The sequence below is a fragment of the Citrus sinensis genome, chromosome 4 (genome assembly GCF_022201045.2).
Source record: "Citrus sinensis cultivar Valencia sweet orange chromosome 4, DVS_A1.0, whole genome shotgun sequence".
NCBI classification, from domain to species: Eukaryota; Viridiplantae; Streptophyta; class Magnoliopsida; order Sapindales; family Rutaceae; genus Citrus; species Citrus sinensis.
Genome location: NC_068559.1, coordinates 18,229,418 through 18,256,797, shown reverse-complemented (window position 1 = coordinate 18,256,797; position 27,380 = coordinate 18,229,418). Strand labels below are relative to the sequence as shown.

At 33.0% G+C, this 27,380-nt stretch overlaps 2 protein-coding genes and 2 pseudogenes across 3 annotated transcripts; 1 reads left to right on the top strand and 3 right to left on the bottom strand.

Annotated features, from left to right (window-relative positions):
- Positions 1-315: 315 nt before the first annotated feature.
- LOC127901738 (uncharacterized) lies at positions 316-1,017 on the top strand. Of its 2 annotated transcripts, XM_052439187.1 has the most exons (3): positions 316-573; positions 646-777; positions 906-1,017. In XM_052439187.1, the coding sequence occupies exons 1-3, from the start codon at positions 409-411 to the stop codon at positions 1,002-1,004; spliced, it is 396 nt and encodes a 131-aa protein (XP_052295147.1). In that variant the 5' UTR covers positions 316-408; the 3' UTR covers positions 1,005-1,017. The 2 variants fall into 2 exon arrangements, 1 of the variants encoding a protein (XP_052295147.1); XR_008053992.1 differs by lacking the exon at positions 646-777.
- A 261-nt stretch (positions 1,018-1,278) lies between these two features.
- Positions 1,279-1,393, bottom strand: LOC112499111 (U6 spliceosomal RNA; annotated as a pseudogene).
- Positions 1,394-11,414: 10,021 nt separating this feature from the next.
- LOC102625555 (glucan endo-1,3-beta-glucosidase 8-like) lies at positions 11,415-15,586 on the bottom strand (annotated as a pseudogene).
- Positions 15,587-20,090: 4,504 nt separating this feature from the next.
- On the bottom strand, positions 20,091-21,526 carry LOC112499024 (uncharacterized). Its single transcript, XM_025101594.2, has 4 exons — positions 21,099-21,526; positions 20,937-20,996; positions 20,774-20,857; positions 20,091-20,681 (listed from the first exon to the last, which is right to left on the bottom strand). The coding sequence occupies exons 1-4, from the start codon at positions 21,148-21,150 to the stop codon at positions 20,431-20,433; spliced, it is 447 nt and encodes a 148-aa protein (XP_024957362.1). The 5' UTR covers positions 21,151-21,526; the 3' UTR covers positions 20,091-20,430.
- Positions 21,527-27,380: the final 5,854 nt, after the last annotated feature.

Here is a 27,380-nt window from a genome sequence, read left to right as displayed (position 1 = left end):
AGACAACAACTTGTTTGCTTCAGCATTCCGAATGTTGGAAATCCGGTTATTCATGTGTAAGTATGTAGAATTAATTATTTTGTCTCAAATATATAAAGCCCTTATCTCAGTAAGATTATCTGGCCGGATTTAACAAAATAAAACCATGCAAACCAAATAATGTTCACAATACATACATATGTAATCGTTTTCTGTGACTCTGCTGATTAGTTGAGTTCAGGTATTTTTTGTAAATGGAGCAGCAAGTGTATTCGCTGGATGTTTATTTTATTTTATTTCATCTATCTATTCGATTATATCGCTAACTAATTTTTTTTTTTTTCTATCTAATTCATCATTCCTTTTCTTGGTAGTCCGAGTTATTGGATTTAATTATGTGATATTTTTGTAGAGGCGGTTTTTTTTAGGATGAAAAGTGCAGAAAAGCACTTCAATCAACTTCTAGAAAATGAGCGGATCTTAAAATTTAATGAAGAGGCGCTTGAGTTTAAGTTAAACGACACAGGGCTGCTGGAAAATGAAACCACGACAATGCATCAAGTTAATCATCAGTTCACGGATACACAAGTGGTGGTAAGCATCTTATTGAATATTGATTCATTATCTCGCTATCATACTGGTCATACAAATACCCTTTCATCTCAGGTAACAATCTTACTTGCACTTAAAGGATCGTTTTTTGGTTTTCTTATCCTCAACGTCTATTCCCAGCGTGATGTAAAGTGGGCCTTGAGGGTGTTTGATTTCTTGTGTTCTTGGCCCTTTGTCCAAATACGGGTATTGAATATATTGTGATAGTTTCTTTTTATTTTATTATTACTATTGTTATCTTTTGTTCGGACTTGTTTTGTAGGTTTTGGTAATTTTACATTTATTTTATATGTTTCTGGCTTTCATGCATACAGGGAATAAAAGTGCTGTGGATCCCTCGGCAAGAAAATGAAATCCTGTCATATCAGGAGCTTCAAAAACAGTACCCACGTTTACAGGCTTTCGAAAACTAATTAGGCACATTTTTTATCCTCAAAGTGGTTACTCTCCTATGCTATTGTTGATTTTAGTCCGTTCATTTTATTTAAGCTCGTAAGTGATTATTTATATAGGGGCTGCGCTACTGCTGATGTTAGAAACTTAATTGAAATGAAGTTCTAAGTGGTTATTCTCACCACTGATTCTAATCCGTTATTTCATTTAGAAATTAGAATCAAGGGGTGTGTGTATATATATGGACACACACACTAGTTCTAGACTCTTCATTTCATTTAAGACGGTGATATGAAGAATTTTGAACCAATTTTATATTTGTACTTGTCATTCTTGGGCGTGGGCTATGCTAATCTTCTTTGCATCATTCCAATTTTATGGGATGTCAGAGACGATAATGCTTGTAGACAAATTGTAATCCAAGATTTTGAATTCCAGCTAATGTTGTATTTATAGTTTCCATTCTAATTAAGTATTTTAAGGAATAATTTGGTAATACTGCAGCTTTTAAAATAATTCTTATTAGTTGTACTATTAAAATAATTAGCTGTAAAGAGAATCAATTAAAAATTTATTTTTAAATGTACTATGAGTTTTAAAAGCAGTTAATAAATCTTACTATTAAATTGTTATAAGAATATAAATGACTGAATTGAATATAACGTTAAATAAAATTTATTTATACATATAAAAATTATTTTTACACACACATATATAAAGTTATTTTTAATTGTGTGTATATAATAATTGATAACTAAAATAAATATTTTATATTTTTAATTTTATTTTTTTTAGTTTGTTATCTCAATATAATTGGTAACAATAATAATCTCTTTAAATTTAATGATTTTATTTCCTAATTAGTAATGATAATTTTAGATTCTTCATAATATATATGAGAATATATGGAATTGTCTTAAGTACAAACTTGATTCTTAAAATTAAATTTTAAAAAATTATTTCTTTCTTATTTTTCAAAATCTATATTTTTATTATCAGTAAACACTAAAATTAATTTTTAATTTTTTAAAATTACTTTTAAACTTCTTAAAGGCAATTCAAGCAAGGCAGCAATTTTGAGATCTTTTGGATAATTTCGGAGATTCAAAACTTAATGAGGAACTTTGAGCTAGTTAGCATTAAGTATACTCATAGATCTCGTAATGCCATTGCCCACTCTCTAGCTAAGTTAGCATTAGAGAAATGTGAAAATGTTGTTTGGATGGGGTCTTACCCTTCACAATTGATGTATCTTTTTTCTTCTTCGTTTTAATGGAAGTTTCCTTTAAAAAAAAAAAACACCCTACACTTGGGAGACAATTTTCTTGTGACTCTTTTATTTATGAAAACTTTGGACCTTTGAACTGTTTGTAGTTTACTTATATAAATCAGGAGTGTTGGTTTAGAGACGTCTAATGGATCGACACGAGCTATGGACACGTGACATGTATTCAGAGAATGCAGGACATGAGCACTCTTTGTCAAGGATACAACGCGTCTGTTGGTGGGGTTGGGTCTACATTTGTAGTCACAACATAATTTACGATGAGTCAAAATATGGTACGTGAAAAATTGAACAAAAAGTATGGTTCAAATTTTATAAGCAAAAGTTATTAGAATTATGCTACTATCAATTATCCAAATAAATAAATTTGAATTAAACAACATTAAATTTAATAATATTTTGTTCTATTTTAATTGAAATGAATATTTTTATTAATTAATGTTATATTATTTTAAATTATAAATTAGGTTTAAGTCGTTATCAAATTTGAATTCAATTTTTGTTATCACTTCGTGTAATATTGTTTGTTAAGTTTTTTTATTATTCTTGGTTTTATGTTATGTAAATGTAATTTTTTTTCAAATTGGCTAAATTGCCACTAAGTTCCTTCTCTTTCTAAGTATGCTTGTTCTCTCTCTCTATATCACTTCTTGAAAATTAAAAACTTACTGTTTCACTCTCTGCCATGGATTCTTTTCCTTCATAAATTCCACTGCATTTTATTCTGTGGCATTTGAATTCAGATTTTTTTTAAATTTTATTTTCGAATAGAATTCGCTCAGAAACTTTACACAGGCTTATAAGAAAAATAAAAAAAATTAAAGTTTTCATGGTTATTTAAAATTCTTGATACTCATTTTTACATGGTGGGTTTCTTCCCATAAATTGAAGAAGAGAGAGTGGTTATTATTATTATGCTCCTGTTCAAAGAGCTTTTGAATAAAATCTGTGAGCCAAATGGTTTGCGAATTTCGTAATTCAGACTCTAAAATTTCTAAGCAAAGCAAGCAGACCCAAGGAGCAGTGAGCCACTGAGCATTGATCTGATATTGGTTGTAGCCTATAGGCAAATTAATTAATTTCGATTATTCATTTACATACCAGAAAATCGAAGGAATTGGTTAGAGGTGACCAAGAATTTAGAGAGAGAGAGAGATAATATGATTAATTAGGTAATTTTATCAAAATTAATTTGAAAATAAATATTTTAATTAAAAAATAAAGAAAAAAGAAGAAATTGATGAGTTCAAATAGCCTCAGGTTTTAAATTAGAGTAATGATACAGCCACAAACTATTGTACAAACTTATTTTGTACAAACTGACGTGACATGATAAGATTGGTTGAATTAAATATCACTTGGCCCACATGATTTGTTTTTATTAATTTATATTTTCATTCAACCAATTTTATCATGCCACGTCAGTTTGTACAAAATAAGTTTGTATAAGAGTTTGTGGCTGTATCATTACTCTTTAAATTATATTTTCCCGGATAGAAGCAACAAAGTTTTCCAGTCAGGCCTTACTATAACCAACCTCATAGATCCCACTCAATCTTTACCCGACTTTTTCGTCTACGTCATCATAAAAAAAAAAGGTCATGCTACAGCTAAGGTAACAGCCATCTAAAACATTTAGATAGCTAAGCTAAATCTGAAAAAAGTTATTAGAAATCCTATAATTTATCTAATTTTTATTTATTATATAATAGGCTTGAGTTTTGAGTTCAAATTTCATTATCAGTAAAACTTTTATACTTTTATTATAATAAAAGGAAACAAATTAGAAAAAAAAATGAGAATATTTGCACTCCACAATTTTTGTAAATCTACCATATCTCAGAAAAATTTATTTATAAAAAATTTACGGGTCCAACTACCATGCACTTGGTGCATGGCACCCAGCATTTTGTCTATATATGAGTTGCCCATTAAATCTAACACAGAACTTGCTTCAACAGCAAATACAATTTTACCCTTTAAAGGAAATTTAAACAATAACAAAGGTAATGGTCAGAGGATGATGGAGTATTAAAGAAATAGTAGGGAGGTAATTGGTACATACTACAAATAATAAGGGGGTAATTGACAATCTCCCTTGAAATATTTATAAATTTGTGGTTGAATGGTTTAAATTGGGTGAGGTTATTTGAACCCACTAAATTACTCATTAAACTTATTTACTAAATAAACTCACATTTAAAATTTAAAAGTTTAAATTTTACTCAATAAACCTATATAAATACCCAATATACTCTTATTAAACCCATTTTTTTTATAACGATACTATTTTTACTTATTAAACCCATTAAATTCATTTATAAACCCTTAATAAATGTTTATTTTTCCCATTAAACTGAAGATTTTGTTTATGAATATGATTCTAAAAAAATAGTTACAACACATATTCATCATTCTTATTTTTTTTTTCAAAAAGAAATTTATTACAGCACAATTAGTAACTACTAGACCTTTTTCAACCTATTTTACACCGTTTAACAATGTCTCAACCTTTGATTCAAGATGAAAATTATACAAATTCTTCATGGAGGCAACAAACAAACAATATCTATCATTGCTTGTGCAGTAATCACCAACATAAAAAAGAATTGCTTTATGGCAAAAATAAGAATCGTTTTATGGTTGTGTACAACACTATTTGTCTTTTTTTTTTTAATTACTCTTGTTGTCACACTCCAGTTTTTAGAAATTCGAAAATGATCAATGTTGCCGACTATTGCTTAAAATGTGTAAATACAATCTATTCAATAGAAATATATGACATTTTATGTACTTTAAATTTCCATTTATTTAAGATCCCTTAGGCTCTAAAAAAAGGCATGCCAATGGCAGAAGATACTGGCTTCTTCAGAGTCATGTAGGTTTTCTTGTAATTTGGCCCAGCAACCAAGAGATCCTCTCTTTTTCCTTCTTCCCCTGCATATTGAGCGTTCTTACCTTCTCAATATTTCGTTGCAACTTTTGATGGCGACAGGGGCTGAAGTGCATAGAAGTGGTTTAGAGAAGTTTTCAACAACACTACTTGACATTGATTGTTGCCCACTGTCAAACGCAAACAAAGATGTAACTGTTAGGAAATTGGTGGGTGCAGCAGGACCGCAACTAAAATAAAATTGGAAATAAAATAAAGAACAAGCACAATAGAGGTCACCGAAAATTACGTGGTTCGGCTTTTAGCCTACATCCACGGGCGAAGACAGAAGGAAATATTTTACTAGTGAAATAAGGATTACAAGTATTGTAAGATTTTAGCTCACTACCCAAAACCCCAATACACCCAATCTCTCACTCACTAGACACGCAAGAGTTTATTAAACTCTTGAAAACTCTCAACACTCAAAGAAAGAAAGATTTCTCTCGATGGAATTGAATACAAAATGAAATGAGGAGCTCTGCCTTTTATAGCAAAAAAATGGCTATTAAATTATTATTTTTACCACCGTCTTCATTCTTCTATTTTTTTCTTTCTTCTTTTTTCTTCATTCCAAATTTGCTGCTGCCAAATTCTTCAACATTTTCTTTGGCCGGCTGTCAAAGCCAACTTTGCTTATTCAAGGGTTCTAGATGCAGTAGCTTCTAGATGCAGCCAAATTTGACATTCTCCCACTTGGAGATTAGATTGAGAATCAATCAATCTCCACACCATCCTTTCTGTTTCGCCATAATCATGTTGCCTACGTTGCTGCTAGGCCACAAGAGGATCTACTCCAGATAAACTTGTCAGCATTTATTGGCTTGGTCAAAACATCTGCTAGGTTCTCCTTCGTATGGATTTTCTGCAAATCCACACTTCCATCTTCCACTACTTCTTGAACGAAGTGATGCTGAACTCCTATGTGCTTTGTCCTTGAATGAAAGGCTGGATTCCTTGCAATGTGCAAGACACTCTGACTGTCACAAAACACAGGAATTTTCTGTTGTTTGTGCCCGAGCTCCTCCAATAATCTTTGTATCCAAATAGCTTCCTTGTAAGCTTGTGTAGCTGCCATGTATTCTGCTTCTGTTGTAGATAATGCCACAACGGTCTGCAGTTTCGAAACCCAGCTTACAGCTACTCCCGCAAGTGCAAACACATAACCAGTAGTGGATTTCCTTTTATCAAGGTCTCCTGCAAAATCTGAATCCACATAGCCCCTGACAGTAAACTTTGATCCTCCATAACATAATGCAACATCTGAGGTTCCTCTGATGTATCTCAGAATCCTCTTCACAGTTATCCAATGCTCTCCTCCAGGATTCGCCATGTATCGACTGACTGCTCCCACTGCTTGTGCAATGTCCGGTCTTGTACATATCATAGCGAACATTAAACTTCACACTGCTGATGCATACGGTACTCGAGACATCTCCTTCCTCTCTGTTTCATTGCTAGGACACATACTTGAGGATAATTTGAAATTAACAGGAAGTGGGGTAGAAATTGACTTACAATCTTGCATGTTGAAGCGCCGCAAGATTTTCTTCAAGTAATTCTTCTGTGAAAGCCAAATCTTCCTGTTATTTCTGTCTCGGTGAATTTGCATCCCTAGAATCTTGTTTGCTGGTCCCAAGTCCTTCATTTCAAACTCCCTAGCCAAATGTGCCTTCAATTCTTGGATTCGATCTTTGTTGGGATTTGCTACCAACATGTCATCCACATACAACAGCAAAATGATGAAATCATTATCTTCAAACCTCTTGTAATATGCACAATGGTCTGAACTGAGTCTGTTGTATCCAAGGCTCATGATGAATGAATCAAATCTCTTATACCAACACCTCGGCGCCTGTTTGAGACCGTATAGAGATTTGTTCAACTTGCAAACCAAGTTCTCCTTTCCTGTTTCTGCAAAACCTTCTGGTTGGAGCATATATATTTCTTCTTCAAGTTCTCCATGAAGAAATACAGTTTTCACATCTAACTGCTCTAGATGTAGGTCAAATGTAGCACACATTGCCAAGACTATTCTGACTGTTGTGAGTCGAACCATGGGCGAAAATATCTCGTTGAAGTCAATGCCTTCTTTCTGAGCATATCCTTTCACCACCAATCTTGCACGATACCGCTCCACTTGGTCATTGCCATCACGCTTGATCTTGTAGACCCATTTGTTTCCAATGGCTTTTCTTCCATGTGGTAGTGGTACAAGTTCCCATGTCTTGTTCTTGTGTAGAGTTTCAATTTCTTCCTGCATTGCTGTCATCCACAAAGCAACATCTGAGCTGTTTAAAGCTTCATGGAAAGTTGAAGGCTCTCCATCCTCTGTTAGAAGACAGTATGCAACGTTGATCTCTGTGATATACTCCGAGTGCCACGCCGGCGGTCGTCTCTCACGAGTTGATCGACGAACTTCTAGAGCCTCGGACTCGACTGGTTCTTGTTCCTCGTGCTCTGGTGCTGCTTCAGAAGAATCTGAATCTTCTGGATTATTTTCTACATATACCGGCACAATCTCTGACTTTTCTTTTACAGTGCCATCATCTCCATCTTTCATTTACAGTTGATCTTCTACAAAAATAACATCTCTGCTGATGACGATCTTGTGGGCAGTGGGGTCCCACAGACGATACCCCTTTACTCCATCAGCATACCCCAAGAAGATACATCTTCTAGATTTTGGATCCAACTTTGTTCTTTCTTGGGCATTGTACATCACGTACACAGGACATCCAAATGCATGTAGGTAGGAATAATCAGCTGTCTTTCCAGTCCACATCTCTATCGCTGTAGATGGTGATCGATTTACTATATAACAAGCAGTTTTGGCTGCTTCTGCCCAGAATGAATTGGGTAGACCAGCAGTCCTCAACATAGCTCTTATTCTTTCTGTAAGAGTTCTGTTTATCCGCTCTGCCACTCCGTTTTGTTGAGGAGTGTATGCCACCATGAACTGCCTCTGAATACCTTCTTGCTTACAGAAAGCAAGAAACTCGTCGCCTGTATACTCTCCACCATTATCCGTCCTCAAGCACTTGATCCTTTTACCAGATTCAAGTTCCACCCGCGCTTTGTATTCTTTAAACACAGAAAATACATCTGACTTTTTCTTAATTGGATACACCCAACATCTTCTAGAATAATCATCAATGAAAGTCACTATGTACTTTGCACCTCCCATGGATATATCCGGTGATTCCCAAACATCAGAATGAATCAAGTCTAAAATGCATTTGCTTCTAGCAATAGATCTATTGAATTTTAATCTATGCTGCTTACTTATAACACAATGCTCGCAAAATGGTAAACTTACCGATTTGAACCCCGGAAGTAATTTTCGCTCAGAGAGAATCTTCAAGCCTTGTTCTGACATGTGGCCAAGTTTGAGATGACACATCATCGTTGATTCTTCTCCATTTGACGCGACACACGCATTAGCCTCCTGTAGTGTTTCTCCTCTAAGCATGAATAGATTAGCACCGATCTTTTCTGCTTTCATCAATACAAGCGCGCCTTTAACGATCTTCATAATTCCATTCTCCACATGAGTTTTGTACCCATGACTATCCATGTGTCCCAAAGACAATAGATTTTTCTTCAAGCCATTGACATGTCGTACCTCTCCAATTGTGCGAATTGTACCATCAAACATTTTTATTTTGATAGTACCAATACCAGCGATCTCCAAGGCATGATCATCTCCCATATATACAGATCCTCCTGAGATAGGTTCATATGTGTGGAACCATTTTCTCCGAGAGGTCATGTGCCAGGTAGCTCCTGAGTCTATAAGCCAGACATCAGACAATCGTTTTCTGCCTTCTGAAACAGTTGTTGCCTCGCTGTAAAGAATTTCGCCATCATCTGAAGTACTTGCTACACAACCCTGAGCATTTGATGACTCAGGTTCTTTTCCCTCTTTTCTCTTCTGGTTACTCCAACATTCTTTCTTGACGTGCCCTTTCTTGCCACATTTGTAGCATTTAACATTTTTCTTACTCCTGAATTTTGATCTACCCTGATTTTGACTCCCACTGGGGCCACGTTCCGTTGATCTCCCTCTCGTCACCGATAGCGCCTCCGCTTGCTGCGAACTTGCTTGTCTGTTTTCCTTATTTTTCCGCCTGCTCTCCTCATTTAATACGGAGGTTGTAACATCGTCGAAAACTAGACTCTCCACTGGATTGTTGTTCGTCAGGTTGATGATGAGTTGATCATACGAATCTGGTAGACTTTGAAGTAGAAGCTCTGCACGTTCATTTTCCTCTATATTATGACCCAACATTGTGAGTTGTGAAAATAGAGTCTTCAATGTGTTGATGTGGTCGGTCACCATTGTAGATTCCGTCATTCGAAGAGTATAGAGTTTTCTCTTCAAGAAGATTTTGTTGTGTAGTGACTTGGCCTCATACAATTTTGTGAGAGTATCCCATATTTCCTTCGCTGTATTTTTCTCTGCCACACTGGATAATACTCCATCCACAAGTGCCAAGTGTAGATCAGAAATGGCGTTGCCGTCTACCTTATTCAACTTGTCATCAGTTATCTCCATGGGCCTTTCTTCAATTGCTGCCAAACAATTATTTTTCCTTAATACAGCTTTCATCTTCATTTTCCACAACGAAAAATTATTTCCGTTAAACTTCTCAATTTCATACTTTGCCGCCATTTTGTTGATAAATGTTGTACACAAGTTAGTGTACCACCTTGAATAGTTCTGAGTATGTGTGATGATGCACACCAGGAAAGTTCCCAGGAAAGACTGGAGGGGTCACAATGGTCCCACTTAAAACCCAGACTCCTTAAGCTTTTATTGCCTTTGTGACAGAACTTTCCTAGACATGTACAAAACCACACAGTTGCTTTACTCACACCATTATTCCTTGCTTTGCACTGCAAAATTCTTGGATCGCTTCCACCGTTTCACGTGAATAGTACTGTATACGTGAATAATATCATCTATGTGATCAAAACCGTATACGTGAACAGTATCGTATACGTGTACAGTGCCGTATACGTGAATAGTACCCCTTACGTGAATAGTTCGTGACTCCAAAAAATACAATCAATGGCTCTGATACCACTGTTAGGAAATTGGTGGGTGCAGCAGGACCGCAACTAAAATAAAATTGGAAATAAAATAAAGAACAAGCACAATAGAGGACACCGAAAATTACGTGGTTCGGCTTTTAGCCTACATCCACGGGCGAAGACAGAAGGAAATATTTTACTAGTGAAATAAGGATTACAAGTATTGTAAGATTTTAGCTCACTACCCAAAATCCCAATACACCCAATCTCTCACTCACTAGACACGCAAGAGTTTATTAAACTCTTGAAAACTCTCAACACTCAAAGAAAGAAAGATTTCTCTCGATGGAATTGAATACAAAATGAAATGAGGAGCTCTGCCTTTTATAGCCAAAAAATGGCTATTAAATTATTATTTTTACCACCGTCTTCATTCTTCTATTTTCTTCTTTCTTCTTTTTTTTTCATTCCAAATTTGTTGCTGCCAAATTCTTCAACATTTTCTTTGGCCGGCTGTCAAAGCCAACTTTGCTTATTCAAGGGTTCTAGATGCAGCCAAATTTGACAGTAACCACCAACTTTATTATCCTAAATCTAATCACATGAGCTTAATTAACAAAAATATGTAGTTTGGAAGAAAAATCATGCCTCTTGTTGATTAGGGTTTGATAAAAATATGATTAGGGTTTGACAAAATTATGTTGAATGTAAAGAAGGGTTCAAAGAGTAAATTTTTTTTTACTAGATTTTAATGTCCATAATTGTAATTTAATTAAAGAATTTTTTTTTTTAAAATGGGTTTAATGAATAGTTTGGTGGGTTCAAATATCCTCACCCGTTTAAATATTATATGATTGGCATAATGCTTTGTTATGGTAGTGCCTTGTCGATATTGCCATTGAGTTTATAATGCGAATGACTGTAATTTTATATTTGCCAACTGTTGAAATGTTCAGTCAATGGGGGTTTCATCGCCTAATTGCGGGTACTTGGGAGTTGGAATGCAAGGGCAAGGCCATCCCTATGCTGTTACAGTAGTTGGTTCCCACGTGAACTTCAGTGAAATGTCGGTGAAGAAAAAACCTTTTTGGTCAATGAAATCAGTTGGAGTGAAATGAAATGACGCGCGACGGAAATGTAAGAGTCACACGCCACGTGTTGTTTCACTACATACACAGCCAAACAAACAAACTGCTACTTACGAAACTTAACAAACAAAAACACCAAATATTTACACCATTGTTTAGCCAAACGCTTTATGTTGGAAAGCTTTACACCATTGTTTAACCAAGCTTTACACCTTGAAAGCCACAGGCCCAGACATCCTGCTTCTTTATCTGAACATATTAAACGCATACGAAGCATTCCCGTTAGCATCCAAGTTATTACAAGAAAAGTCGCATCCAAGTGCTGTGCAATCTAACCAAGTGCAAGCATAATTTATGTTATCGACAAGTTTGCTCATATCCTTGGTACCCGGATTAAGCATACACCATTGGCTTGGCATATAATTCACACCACGTTTACCTTTAAGCATTTTGTTTTGACCCTGAACTCTGTACTTCACACCACGTGCACCTTTAAGCATTTTGTTTTGACCCTGAACTAAAAGAACCATTGCGGATTGAGACTGTCCGTCATATCTAAAGATTCCCCAGTGACGCTCAAAATTTCCAGGATCAGTACACTTTGCATCCTCATCAAGTAACCAGTACACTTCAATATATCCAGGCTGCAGTTGAGTGCCTTTATTGGCTGCGAGTCTTGGTAAAAAAGCCCATTGTAGAATCTGTAAGCATACCATTTTTCGCGTTCTTGTCCCCATCAGTTGGCCAACCAACCTCTCCTACAATCACGGTCATGTCTCCATGGTCAACAGCTTTAAGAGCTGAAACCAAAGGGTCAAAATTGGCGTAAAAAAACATTTGTGTATTGAATCCGAGTTCCGCTATCAACAATGGGATTACCCCCATCAAAGAAAACATAGTTAAAAGGGAAGTCATCGTTTCCATAGAGACTTGGGAAAGGATAGATGTTTACGGCGAAAGGCACATTGTTTTTCGCCAGAAACTTAACAATCTGGGCCGTTTGCCGAAGGATATCAGTTCGGAATCTTCCAAACGATGGATAAGGATTGTTTTCTGGGGATTCATAGACATCAGCATTCAATGGCACAGAGGCCTTCACAGAGTCTCCAACCCCAGCGTCATTGAGAGCATTTTGAATGCTCTGAAGTGCAGGAAGTTGGTGTTTAAGAATGAGCCGTTGTAGGCTTTGAGAAACGGCTCATTCCCAACAGCGACGTATCCGTCCAAAAATTTCAAAAAAGTGACAAACAAATGGGACTGCGCACTTTATGCAGGTACTGCAACCAACCAACAAAAAGTTTAAGAAATTAAGGCGCAGCAACAAAAGAATCATGATTTCATAGCGGAATATAAATTTCTCAACCAAGTGTCCCGAGGATAAGAACTACTATGCAACTGTGATATCAATCAAGCATATTCCTTATTTTTACAAGTAAACTAGAGTACAACCATAATACAATATTTCGATCTTGAAATAATTAGCACTTTCAAAGACAAGCCTGGAATCTTGTTCCTTTCGCCACTGGCGAGAAAGGTTTTCTTAAACCATAAAAAGTTCCCAGGTCTATTCTTCAACGATTGTTTCTTTTGATAACACTGTGAACAAGAATCGGATAGTTCATTCAACCTTAGAGTAAGGAGAATCTAGTTAACAGCATTCCTTTTACTTACGTGTAATATTTCACAATACACAGAAAATTACCTGTTTAGTGTTTAACACACAAAACAAAATAATAACCCTTCCAATTCGCAATCAGTTTTCCCTTAAAAACAAGCATAGATCAATCCTTGGTTGAGGTCTAACAAATCAGTCAGAGATGACAAGTCACGGTATGAAAGGGACATAAGCAAAAGAGTCAGAAGCTGAGAAAAGAAACTCCTCATGTATTTCACTCCTTTAAGGTTGTGTTTACTTGCTGGAGTGGGAGTGAGGAGTGTAGATTCCTCCCACTCCAGCGTTTACTTGCTTAAAATGGTCACAGATTGGGAATTCCACTCCGTGGGCCCCACTCATTTTTGGAGTGGGGAGTGAGACTCCCATTGGGGGAGGTGGGAGTGGGAATCCACTCCCACCTCTCCCCTTTTTACCCTTTCATTTAATTTAATTTAATTTAATATTTTATAATTAATAAAATAAAATAAATAATATTTATTTAAATAATAATATTATATTTAACTAAATAATAATTTACATTGATTCTAAGTTAAAATTATTTTAAAATAATACTATTACATTAATAGAGAATTAATAAATATAATATTATTATATTTATTTTAAAAATAATAGTACTATATTTATTTAATATTAATAATAATAAATAGTTTATTCTAAGAAAATATTAATTTTGTACTAAATAATATTATATTATTATTTTATATAATAATAAAATTAATATAATTATATTAAATAAAATAAAATAAGGTTTCATTTTATATTAAAATTAATAATTTGTTGTTCATAATTAAGAATATTAATAATTATAATAAAATAAATATTATTCATTAAATATATTTTTTATTAGTTTTGCAATTAAAAACTATAATTCTTTACATAAGGATAAAATTGTAATTTGAAACTATTTACTCTCAATCCAAGACAAAGTAAACACATAAATTGAATTCTGATCTCTATTCCATGCTTCCATTCTAGTGTAAGTAAACAACCTACTCCCACTCCCATTCTACACTCCTAATCCAAGGATTCCCACTCCAATCCAAAAAGTAAACGCAGCATAAATTACTCCAGCAGCCAGCAAATCGGCTTTTGGCGAGAAGAGTTAAACCTTAAACAATCTATCAAAAATATCCCACGACTTTCAGCTGAATATTATTGCTATTTTTCATAAAAACATTAATGAATTATATACATATCTTTCCCACAACTGACCTCAGTAGCAGTCAGCATTCTAAAGTGCCTGGTATTCCACTTGCCATTACCTTGTCTTTTCAGAAGACAACATCCTCGGAAAAGGCTTGACATAAGGAATATAATACCCCAACTGACAGCTGAAAAATAGGCAATATTTTAAAGTAAAGTCATGGGCATCCATTCAATGCACACCAGATCAGCAATTAATTGTGCTCATAAAAATATTCTTAAACTGCCATCTAATGTCAGATTCAAAAATTAGAAATCAACTGACACAAAAACTCCTAGTTGCTCACCAAAATGAATACACATTAATTATAAACTCAACGTACCGTACAGAAGTGGAGTCTTTGGTGTCTATGATTCTACGAATGATTAGCAAAAAGAAGCTGATTTCAGCAAGGGTAAAAATGGAGAGAAAGAATCCATATAATGCGACCTCTCATACCATCAGGATAAAATTGTATGAATTTCTGATGCATCAAGTATTGCCTAAAAATTGGATTAACACTAACACAGAATCTAGCGACAAAAATTAAAGCAAACCAACCTTATTGCTAATCAAAAAGTACAATATGAGAAGAAGAATAGTACCTGCGTCTAATCTCTATGTCAACCTCTCTGTAATCAATAGATGCTTATATTAAGGCATTAGAACTGTTTGCATTCAAACCAATGCATAATATTATATAAGGAAAAATAAAAGGCTTGCGTCACGTCAAATCAACCACAAAAGCAAAACTTTCAGATCAACAAAGAAAACTATCATAGTTTTCAATGAATGTACAATTCTAATGCACGCCACAATTCTAATGCACGCCACACACAGCAACAACAGTTATGGACCCCATCACGAGAACTGTTCTTGTATATAAATGTACATTACGTTAAACGTAACGTAGCGTAGCGGGATCCTTCTAATGCATCATCAACTCATGAATTAAAAAATCATCAATTCATTAAAAAAAAAATCGACTTACTTGATGCTAACACCGCCTTTAAAATTGTATCTAAAGACATTTCTCTTGATCTACTGTTTGACTCTATCATAATTATTCAGGCAATTCTTATCTTACATGCATGTAAGATATATTCTCCTCACATGAACAGTATATATGTGGGGCCACGCACTATTCATATAAGAAAAATGTATCTTATATGCATACCATACAAGATAGAGGGATCCAACTATTCATATCAAGGAGTTCTTTATTGGAAATAGCAACCATGACTTCAATGTCAGAGCCAGCAAGAACAGTCATGGTGTCTTGATCTGCATCAAAAAGCTTCACTTTCGATATCCCATTATCCTTTAACATTTGCACTATCGTTTTTGAAGGCAACTGGTGACTGGTCAGTACTCTGAGTGCCCCAGTTGACACCAAGATCATTAACGCAGGACCCAAAAATACCGAAAAGCAATAACAAATTGAGAAGCAGGGCATTACTCATTATTTTGAGAAATATTGGGTTTTTGTTAGATGGGTTTTTGGCACAAGCGAATGCTAAACAGAAAAGGACAAAGCTTCGGCTAAAGAGAGGGAAAAGCAACGGCTTTTGCAAGGTGGGTACGAGAGATAAACGAAAAAATAAGAGATCCTCAAACAGAGGATGAGAGAAAATAGAAATCAGAAACCAACAAAATATCAACCGAAAAAAAAAATCCAATAATTGCTTTGTATTTGGTATCTTTTCAAAGATTTGAGAGAGAGTAAGCAAAATAAAACCTCAAGTTACTAAAGAAACAAATAAGACAGAGTAAAAACAGGAGCAGAGCATAGACTAAATCCTCAAAAAGGAAAGTATTTTTATTGTTTGGAACATAAAAATTTGAGAAACGAATTTGAGTTAACAAATTTGAGTATTGACCAGTTTTAGAAGACTGGTTTTGAATTAAGAATCAGAATATAGAAAAAAGCGAGAGAATTTATTTATTTTTATTTTTTCAAAAAGCGATGTTGAATTTGAAGAGACGACAAAACAGGAGCGAGAGAGAGGGAAGAATCTGATTATCTGAAGGCCAATGATTAAATGACAAAACGATAAAAAGCGGAGCCAAAATTTGTTGAGTGATCAGCGTTGTGAAGCAGAAACGGAGGATTTTGAGAGGTCTTTAACGGCTAGATTTCGACAAAACGTTGATGGTTTCTAGAGAAAAAGAAACGTAATAATGATCGACAACGCGCATTAACAAAAATGGAGTTGTTCTGTAACTGTATGAGGGGTAAACGAACATTAAATCAAAGTTGGAGGAAGCTGCCTGAAAAATTCCCTTTTACAATATTTTGAATTTACAAATTTTACCTGTAAATGAAGGAAAAAAATAATAATAATAGAAATTAGCTGAGAAAATCTCACATTTGATGGCATTGCCTGTTTTCTGACATCCTATGTTGCTTGTGCACAATTGCCTTTGTCGAATCACAATAAACTGTTTGATCTAATTTCAGCCTTTTGTATTCTTCAAATAATAATAATAATAAATCAGAAACCTAAGGTTTTATAAAGCCCAAATAACCAAATTACCCTTTTAGTACTCAATTTGAGCGATACGCGATACTGCACTTGTATATTGTATATTTAGTGGCTTTTCATATTCATAATACTTGCCTTAAATAAATAAATCGTAAGCAATCTCTTTTATTCTATTTTTATGTATTTTTTTTAGTTGGGTTTTGAAGTAAAGAGCAAACGGATTGAAAAATTATGTATTATACAAAAAGTGTATCAAAGAGCCCTCGTGCTAGTCAAGGTCGGTGTAAGCTTAAGTTTTTCTATGATTATCTTACACATTTGATTATATGCTTGAGAGTGAGGTCGGTAAACAAAAATCTAAATTAAATAGAAATAGGTACTGGATAATTTATATCCTTCACCTAATGGATAGATTCAAAAAAAAGAAAAAAAAAATTGCCAAGGACCCATATCTATCTAATTTTTCTTTTTAAAAAAAAAAAATTGGAGAACACAAAGAACTCTGAAACTCCACATACTATTTCAAACAATGTGTCGCTTTTATCAACTATTATTACCAAAAATGTTTTTAAAAAGTGAAAATTACTCCTTATATACATTTTAATTTTGAATAGCATGCTTGGCCGCATGATAATATTGAGAAGCAACTCAGAATTTGAAGTGAGCCAATTGTTTGTGACGCAACTCAAACGCAGTTGCACATTTTTAGTTGCATTTACTTCCCAAACATATAACATATGTCTACGTAAAGCTGCTACTTCATGCTTCATGACTCCCCAAATTTTAGTAAAAGTGCAAATGCTGACATGGCGACTGGTAATGTGCCACTTTCTCGAGAAAATAAAATAGAAAATGTCGTGTAACCTAAGCATATGAGTACACATCTTAAAAGTGCCAAATCCGTCCAAACTATGAAGAATAGCAAGTGTGCATGACCTCCACCATACCGACCCACAAATGTCATCCGCAACTTTTCTTTCATTCCCCACATTTTATTTTTAATAATTCTTTTTAATTCAACTGCTTCTTTGTTGGTCATTTGAGTTTTTAGATTACAGGATTCCATACAATTTTTTATGAGTCATTATTATTCTTTTGAAGTTAGTATACTACCTGGTTCATTTAGTTCTTTTCTTCAAGTTGTTGATGTGTTATGATTGGAGATCATCCTTTGGAAATGAAAAATTGAAAATGAAGTGCCTTGTATTCAGTTCAGACTCAAAATTCTTTTTTTAAATCAAATTTTTTTTAAAAAAATAGTAGTTAAATCTTAAATATACATTATTAATTTGATCCATTTTAATTGGGATTATAAATTTTGCTTTCCGTTAATTGATTTTCACACTAAGTTTTCTCTCAACATTCTCCACTTTTTGGGATAAGTTTTTGACTAGATTCCACTTCAACTTCCACAGGGCTATCAAAACAAACTATTAATAATTGAAAATTTGTAATATTAAAACAAAAAATTTGTGATCATTTAAGTTTATAGGAAAACTCTTCTTTTATCACCGGTGGTTTTTTATGGTGCAGGCAAGTCATTCTTCTTTTGAGATACAATAAGAGGGTGCTCTTTAATAAAATTTATCCCGCTCTAGTTAAACATTAATTTGGGTTTCGGATTAATAAGACATTTTATGTTATAAAACATTCTGACTTGTAATAAATAATAAATCAAAACCATAAATGAAAAATGATTTTATCTGAAAGGAAGATGTGGCTTTTAGATAGAGTAATGATACAACCACAAACTCTTGTACAAACTTATTTTGTACAAACTGATGTGACATGATAAGATTGGTTGAATTAAATATCACTTGGCCCACATGATTTATTTTTATAAATTTATATTTTCATTCAACCAATGAATTAATGCCACGTCAGTTTGTACAAAATAAGTTTGTACAAAAGTTTGTGGCTGTATCATTACTCTTTTAGATATTTATGAATGAGAAAAGAAATAAAGAATAATTTCACTCAATGATAATATAATAGTTGGTGAAGGCTAATTTTGTATCAAATTAGTTGTAAGGTTTGTTGTTTGATGGGGATGTTATCTCTCTATTCTATCCGTTTTGCTGGCTATTAGTACTTTTAGTTATGTAACGAAGAAATGAAAGCATCAACTTCCAAGAGAAGAGTCTGAAACCTTTCTCTACAAAATTAACAACAAAAATTCAGTGATATATTCATTGAACTGGAAGTTATTAATTTCTTGTTCATTAACAACTTATTATGTATCTTAATGACACCCAGTGAATAAACTAAACATACGATGGATCCCACCCCACTAAAAATAGTAAGTCGTCTCTTAGTTAAAAAGGTAATTTAATAGAAAACTCTTTCCAATATTGTTTAATGGGTCAATTTGGGATGTAGTAACAGCCTAATTTTCTTTGTTTTTCTTGTGCAATTAGGGGGGAGAAAAAGGCTTGCATGTCTATTACCATACCAATATAACAAATTAATTTATTAATGTTTGTCTAATTTTGAATAAAGGAATCCACAAATTACATTTTAAATAAGGATTTCTATTATTATTATTTTTACATGATTGTGGGCTAGAGTTTTAGTACCAACCAACTGTAGGGTCAAATTTCATGAAGTAATTTCCCGGAAGGATTCATTGGGAAGCCAATTGCTTAACGTGAAAGGTTTTAATTTTGTATACAACCCTTGTGATTAAGAGGTGTTGTTTAAAAGAAGATACAATTATGGCAATTAATTGTAAATTAAATAAGAATATCCTAATTGATGGGTGTGCGAGGCCTACAGATTTTTCTTCCTACTTAAGAAAAAAAAAAGTTGTAAAGTTGTGTAATTCTAATTAAATTTCACATGTTTACGTCCTTAATACCTTGATTCACCATTTTCGAAAGACATAATGCTTTAACAAACTCTCTCATTTAATTGTTTAGCGATTTAGTTATTATAAGCTCTTCAGTAATCGGCTAGACCTACAATTTGGGTTTAAAGGAAAAATGGCTTTGTCTGTTAGCTAGCTGCGAGCAGCTGAAACATTGACTCAGTCAGATTTTCGGCACTTGTACCATTAAATAATCTTTGACTTCATCTTTGGTACGATCAAAGTAAATTACAAATATGCACAAAATCACTTGCAAACCACCCATAACAATTTTAGTTTGTTTTTTTTACTGCTAATGACCAACAAATAATCTGAATTTGCCATGTTCATTTCAAATTTACAAGATTCTTTTTATGCAAGCAAAAATAAGAAGCAAGCAATTTAGTATGTTTAGAAAGAGAAAATGCATGGATATTCTTCGGTAGGCATTCGGTAAAAGGAAAGTCTCCCAATTAACAATTCATATACCATTACGAAGCAGAGTGTAGTAGTAGTATTTGCAAAATGATTGAACTGAATAATGTCAGATGACAGAAAATGTGTCTTAGTAAAAATCGGATTACCAGTTTGACCCTATGATTGGTAGGATAATTTGTATGTTTGAATTGTGTGGATGCATACTATATGCACTGATTAGTTTATATGTTTAAGTACGTAGTGGACCGATTAACACCCCTCTTAAATGATATGTTAAACATGTGAGGTTCCTGCTCACATGTATGCAAATCCAGTGGTCATGTTAACGGGCCACAAAACATTGTAAGCGTTCATGAAATAAGGCATGGGCCTGCAGGCCTTAATTTTGGGGTTACATCTAAAAAGTGCAAGTGTTTTTAGAATATAGACAAAAACAGATAAGTTTGCGAAAGCAATGCAAATAGAAAACTAACGTGACTACTCCTTCTTCTTCCCTTCCACCAGTTTCTGGATCACCCACAAGACAGCTCCAGTGACAGAAACCATTACATGAGCTAAAACTTCACTCGATTGTGTTGCTATGCCCAGCAGGTTGTTGAAGAATTCTACAAAGAAATTGTAGCGTTCAGCTATGGGCTTGAACGCCATGATCATCCTGTCCAGCCATTGAAGCCAGGGAGGCAGCCATGGCGGGAACGAGGCGTCACTGGATGAAGCTGCAGCAGCTACTGTTACAAGACACAAAACAGCAATCAATATATTAGTAACGGCGAAGGAAATGAGAGGGCATCCCTGATATAAGGTGTGCTCGGAAATTTACCATTTCGAGCCTTTGGGAAGAAGAGAGTAGTGGCACCCATTTTTGGGTCCGGGAAGCGTGACGAGCAGGAGAATAACACAGGAACTACAAAGACGAAAACTTTATTAATGTGTAGGAAAAAAAAAACCCTAAAGATGGTAACAATGACGATGAAAAGAGTTACCCTTTGATTTTCTGAAGTTTGGAAAAGCTGGCGACTTGCCGACGGAGCAAAAAGCGGCACCTTGAAACAGAGTATTAATAAAAAATAAAAAAAACATAAAAACGTTAACTTTGAACACAATACTAAAAATGACCAAGTGTATGCCAAAAGCGTTGTATATACCTCTGTGGAGAGACACAAGGCAGCCGGAGTAGGACAGCGTTGCAGAAGACATAGTCTTAAACTTGGAAGAAAATGGGTGGAGTGAGACACTGAGAGCTTCGAAAATTTTGGATGGGGAGTTTAAAGCTTGTGTTTTGCCCCATTTTATAGTAAGGTTATTCCTTGTTTTACAACGTTTAAAACAAATAAATAGACTAGACGCAAAAAAACTCAACCACAGTTGAACACAAATGAGTGAATATTATATAATAAATTAAATAGGAATTATTTGGAGTGGTGCCAATATTCTTACTCAGTAACTTAATACAATATGATAGGAAGAGACTTAAGACGGAGGCACATGCATATCACCCCTCTCCAACTATTTGCTCACCCAAAACTCAAGTCTCATACAAAATTACAAATTAGAAATCCAACTTTCTCGTTGATCCTGAACCAGCAATCATCACGATCGCGTAAGAAACAAAAACAAAAACAAAAACAAAATAAAACAGATGGCTGTACGATAACTGCTAGCGCCGGCATTTTTTAATTTCGTTGGAATCAAAAGTTTGTGCTGCAGAGCCTGAGAAAAAATAGCGACCACTGTTGTACGTGGACGTCCAAGAAATATAAAAATAAAAAATAAAATGAGGAGAGCAGTAGAAAAGCACGGGTGGGGCTTTTTGAACCCACTAATTTACTCAATAAACCTACTTTTAAAAATAATTTTTTATCATTAAAATACCCCTAAATTAAATTACAGTTATGGACACTAGAATATAATTAAAAAAAAAACAGAATTTTTACTCTTTAAACCCATCTTTATATTCAACATAGTTTTATAGAACCCTAATCAAATTTTCATTAAACCCTAATCAATCAAGAGGTGGGATTCTTCTCTCAAGCCATATATATTGTTCAATAGGCACATGTGAGTTGATTCAAAGTAACAAAATTAATTGTTATTGATTTGATGGATATTGATTTTATGGAGGATTAATTGTTTAATTGTTATGATTCGTTTGGGAATGACCCCTCACTCAAAATTGTTTAATTAATATTGATGATTAAATTTTCAATTAATAATCAATTATTGTTTTTTCCCAAATTCTGAAAAAATTATTTTTTCTCAAATTCCTCATATTAGATTTTCATACCATCATACAAGATTTTTCTCACCACTATAATATAACTCAAAAAAATAATTTCATGATGACAACTATTTTCTCCATTTAGAATGTTTTGATTCATTTGTCCTTGAACGAGGGCCATTCACTCAAAATTGATTATTAAATTTTCAATTAATAATCAATTTCCAATCTAATGGGTTTATAAATGAATATTATGGGTTTAATGAGTAAAATCACTATTATTATAAAAACTGGGTTTAGAAAGGGCATATTAGGTATTTTAATGGGTTTACTGAGTAAAATTTAAAATTTTTAAATTTAAAGATGGGTTTATTTAGTAAATAGGTTTATTGAGTAAATTGGTGGGTTCAAATAGCCCCACCCGAAAAGCACGCATATTTTACTTTTTACACCCGCCGCTGGAGCTACAAAATTACAACACTACCCTTGTCTTCTTAGCATTTACAGTTACGCACAACAGCTCATCAACTTTGGTTCATTGATTGAATTATTTTTAGACAAATCATAATTTTATAACTATTTTATTTTATTTTAAAAAAATTTAAATTGTTAAGTGCTATAATAAAGATAATAGTTTAAAAAAATGTGGATTCGGGCTTTGGTCAAATTTTGAGATAATTAATAATTTTTTTCGGAAGCTAATCAGTGTAATAATTAGTAAACAAAAGAAATAAAAAAAAAAAAACAAAACTGCAAAAGATGAAGCATAATTCAATCAACGAATCAAACTTCATGAGCTATTGTGGTCGCCGGTGTAATTGTGAATGCTAATAAAAATAAGGGCAGTATTGTAATTTTATTAGCTCAAGTGGAGGGTGTTAAAAATAAAATTTGAGTGCTTTCCTAATTTAATGAACTGACATATTTTTCATACTGTAAGACACGTCGAGTATTCAACTAAAATTGAAAAAAAAAACAGTTTTTATTTTTGCATTCAGCATTACAGTCGCTCCCTTCTTTGCTTATTTTATTTTATTTTATATTGTTCAATCATTCAAGGGATGAAATCATGAAACTTTGTTTGCTGAATGCAAAAAACCACAGAGAAACTAACTAACGATTTTTTTTAAAAAAATTGTAAACAATACTAAAATCTATACGCAGCACCCACCAAGCTATTACATTAATTAAATACTTTTTCCTTCTTCTCCTCCATCACACGGTGAATGAACTTAAAAATAACCTCTACTAGGGATGGGTTTAAATAATCTAATCTGATTCTATCTGATCTGGTCCGAAAAATATTGGGTTCAGATTAGATTAGATTACTAACCCAATCTGATCAAATTTATTTTAGCCACCGCGGCTATCGAATTTGTTGCTCCAACATCACCAAGTTACTCTAAGCTCCACTTTAATCCAGCAACCTGAATTTAGTCTTTTGAAATTTTGATAGTATGTACTAATTTTAATGTAAATTGCTAAATTTTATGTTCAACAGCTATTTGCGGAATATTTGTTCTTTTTTTTTTTCAAAGACAATGGGCATAAATTTTTCATTCTTTGTCGACTAATTAACCTATATTCTTTGAATTTGTAATATTAAGCTAAAATGTTAATCCAATTATCCAAGGATTATTTTCATTTAGCTAGACTGTCCAAATTAGAATTAAATATTTTGTTATATATTATATGTGCACTTGTACAACACTGCAGTAGCTTCAACAACTCGATTTTTTAACCAATTAGATCCGATAATCAAATCGAATTATAGGTTTAGGTTGAATTCATGTGAATTTTTCCTCAACCTGACCAATCCGAACCCGATTGGGTTGATTTAAATTTGATCCAAACCTGATTTTACCCAGTCTTGGCCTCCACCACGCCAGCAACTTTGAGCAAGAACACTTAAAAAAACTCGTACGTTTCGATAGCCGGGTTGCTTGCCATAACTATTTCCTCTAGCGCCCTTAATAGCAACCATGGTGGACACGAGGCGGAGCTTGGCGCGCCAACACCGATCAAGGTGAGCATGACAACGTATGAAATTTTCAAACTATTTAAGCATGCCTCACCCTTTCAAAATTCAATACCAAATTCGCTGTGATGAATAGATGAAAATTTTTTGCCTTTATTTGCATGTATATTTGAATCTTTCCTTCAATTATTTTATTTTATGTTTTTAGAGATATATTAAGAATCTTAGATTTGATACACTTTAAGGTATGTTTTGGTGCGTCACATCACTTTGGATTATATTTAATTTTATTCGATTGGATTAGATAAGATATAATCATGTAGAGTTAGGGTTAATTACAAGTCTTGACCCACCTACCTATTGATATTAGTAAGCAGGTAATTGTATTGTGTCGACTCACTAACCTGGATAAAAATGAGCATCTTTTTTATATTTACGAAAACATCTAAGAATATATGTCACATTTCCCGATAACCTCCATTAGATATAATTTAGTGTGATTAATAGCTTAATTAAATATTATTTTGATCATTTTAATAAGCAATTATCAATACATAATATTGTTTAGATATATAAATGGGTGCAATTTCTGTTAAATGGGTTAATGAGTGAACTAATGATATATATTCATGTAAATCGAGTTCAATATATATTGTTGATGTTAGTTTATGGGTCATCTCTATTTAGGTGACATGATTATCTTGTTATAAAATAGATTGTCACGTCTCACCCGTTTATCTTTTGTGTCAGGATAAAATTTCAAATTTTTAATAGAATTATTAAAATATTTCATGTTTAAATACACCCAAATTTGACATGAAACAAATAGCTACCACTCTAGATTTAACTCGTAATCGCACTCAGCCTTTTAAAGGTGAAAATTAAGTTCAGACTTCAGAGTGTGAACACTGAGACCAACAATCTTACACACCTAACTGAAAAAAAAAATTTTAAAAAAATCATTTCTAAGGAGTAAAGACAAACTCTTGCCTTCTTGATTTAAAACAAATCGAAACCTCCATGAGTGTTAACTCTTTTAATAATCTTACCATTTTACCATTGGTGATTGTTTGATTTTGAGAATATGAATGCTTTTAGTTAATTAATTGAATATATTTTTAATCATAGTTAATTGAAAAACTAAATGCAAAATTTTAGAAAAAAATAAGGAAGTGGTCAGTATTTTTCAATTAATTCTGATTTTTTTTTAATAAATTGAAAAATAAAATGCAAACTAGATATACACATACAATGTTTTGGAGAATAGTAAGTTGAGGGTACTATATATATATAATAAATTCTAAAAAAAATTATTCGATTAACACACTTTATTTATTTATTTGTTTGTATTTATTTATTATTAATGTTATTATTATTTATTTTTTCACAATCACCTGATTTTGGTCCAGTTGATCAACAAACTTTTCTAGGGCTGCATATAGCACCCTTTCTATCTAATTTTCCTAAAGGAAAAAGGACAGTGAGCCCTCTAATATTTAGTGAAAGAGATATAAAACTTCTTAGTGTTTTAGAAAAGATATATAACTTCTATTTTTGTTAGTAAATTTTGTTTGTTTTAATATTAAATTTATTATTAATTTACAATTACTATTATGTCACTATAGTAAATAAATCAATATATTGACTCAAGAAATATCATGTGTATAATGAAATCAATAACTTCTTATTTAAAACTTAACATTAAGATGTAATAATATTTTGCCTAAATTATCTAAATTATATACCCTTCCCAGTAATAAATTCTGAAATAGGAAGCCAATTTTACTTCTGATTTGCCCAATTTGCCTTTCATCCATATATAAGCCTATTTAATTCTCATTTTGCCCAATTTGCGAAGAAAATAAATTTGATTTAAATTTTATCTATTATTCATCATTTTTATCATTCTATCATTGGAAATAGTATATTTATAATTTAGAGTGAATAATTTTAGTAAAAGGTAATTACATCTCAATTTTAAATTTTAAAAAAGTTGTTGATTTCATTCTACACATCATCAATGACACATCTCTAGTTAAATATGTTAATTTATTTATTATAGGAACATAATAGTAATTATAAATCAAAAATAAATTTATTATTAAAATAAATAGAATTATTAAAAAAATAGGAATTATAAGTCTTTTCTAAAAAATTAATGGATTTTATTTTTCTTTTTCCAAACGTTTGAAAACTCCATGACCTTTTCTCTTTCTTTAACTTTAGCTAGCTCCCTTTATAGTTAGTTAAAAAGTATGTGTCGGCTCAAGCTCAGCCCAGGCCCACAGGCCAGCCCTCAAGGTAAAATTATGGATAGTGACTTAAAAAATATAAAGCCCATATAGAATGGAATTGGTTAAGGACCTTCAACAAAAGCCTGCCCTGTCCTAGAAAAAGAAAAAGAAAACTCAAAAATCAAAATAAAAAAAAAAACGCAAAATAGCCAAATCCTAATGCCTCAACGTCACTGCCCTTAGCCACTCACACTAATCGCACTAGCAGCCACCCAAAACGGCAAAAACTAAATGCAGCAACAGCCAACAGTCGGCAGCCACGCCTTCTCACCTTCAGTATTATTGCAATAAATTGTGTGTGTCACAGATTCATTTTTAGGATACTCTTAGGTGATGTTTGGTTGGGAGAAGAGAATGGGGGAGAGAAAAGTAATTCAAATTCTACTTTTATTTTTATTGTTTGGTTGTACAAAATATATAAGAATTTAATATCTCTTATAATATAGAATTTGAATTCCACACCAAAGAGTGAAGAATTCAAATTCCTCTTATTTTGGAAGCCCAAACTTTCAAAGTTGCCCTTCAATATTTTTACTTGTTTAATGCTATTAATAATTATTATTTATAATTTTATTTTATCAATTTAATATTATAAATAAATTTATATTAATTATATTTAATGAATGATTTAAGAAATTTAATAAAATAAATAAACTTATTTATTTATTTAAAATAAAAATATATAAATATAAATTAACTATTGCCGGAGTTCTGCCTGAATTTCGCCGGACCGCCTCCGGAGCTCTGCTTGAAAGTCATCGGGCCCTTAGGCATCACCGGAAGACACCAGAATTTCGCCAGAAAATCACCGGCTGTCGTTGACCGACGTTGACTTATGTTGACCGTTGCTGTTGACCGGCTTTTATTTATATTAAATTATATTTAATATTAAATTATAGTAAATAGTTGAGTATATTAAATCATTTTATATTTTATA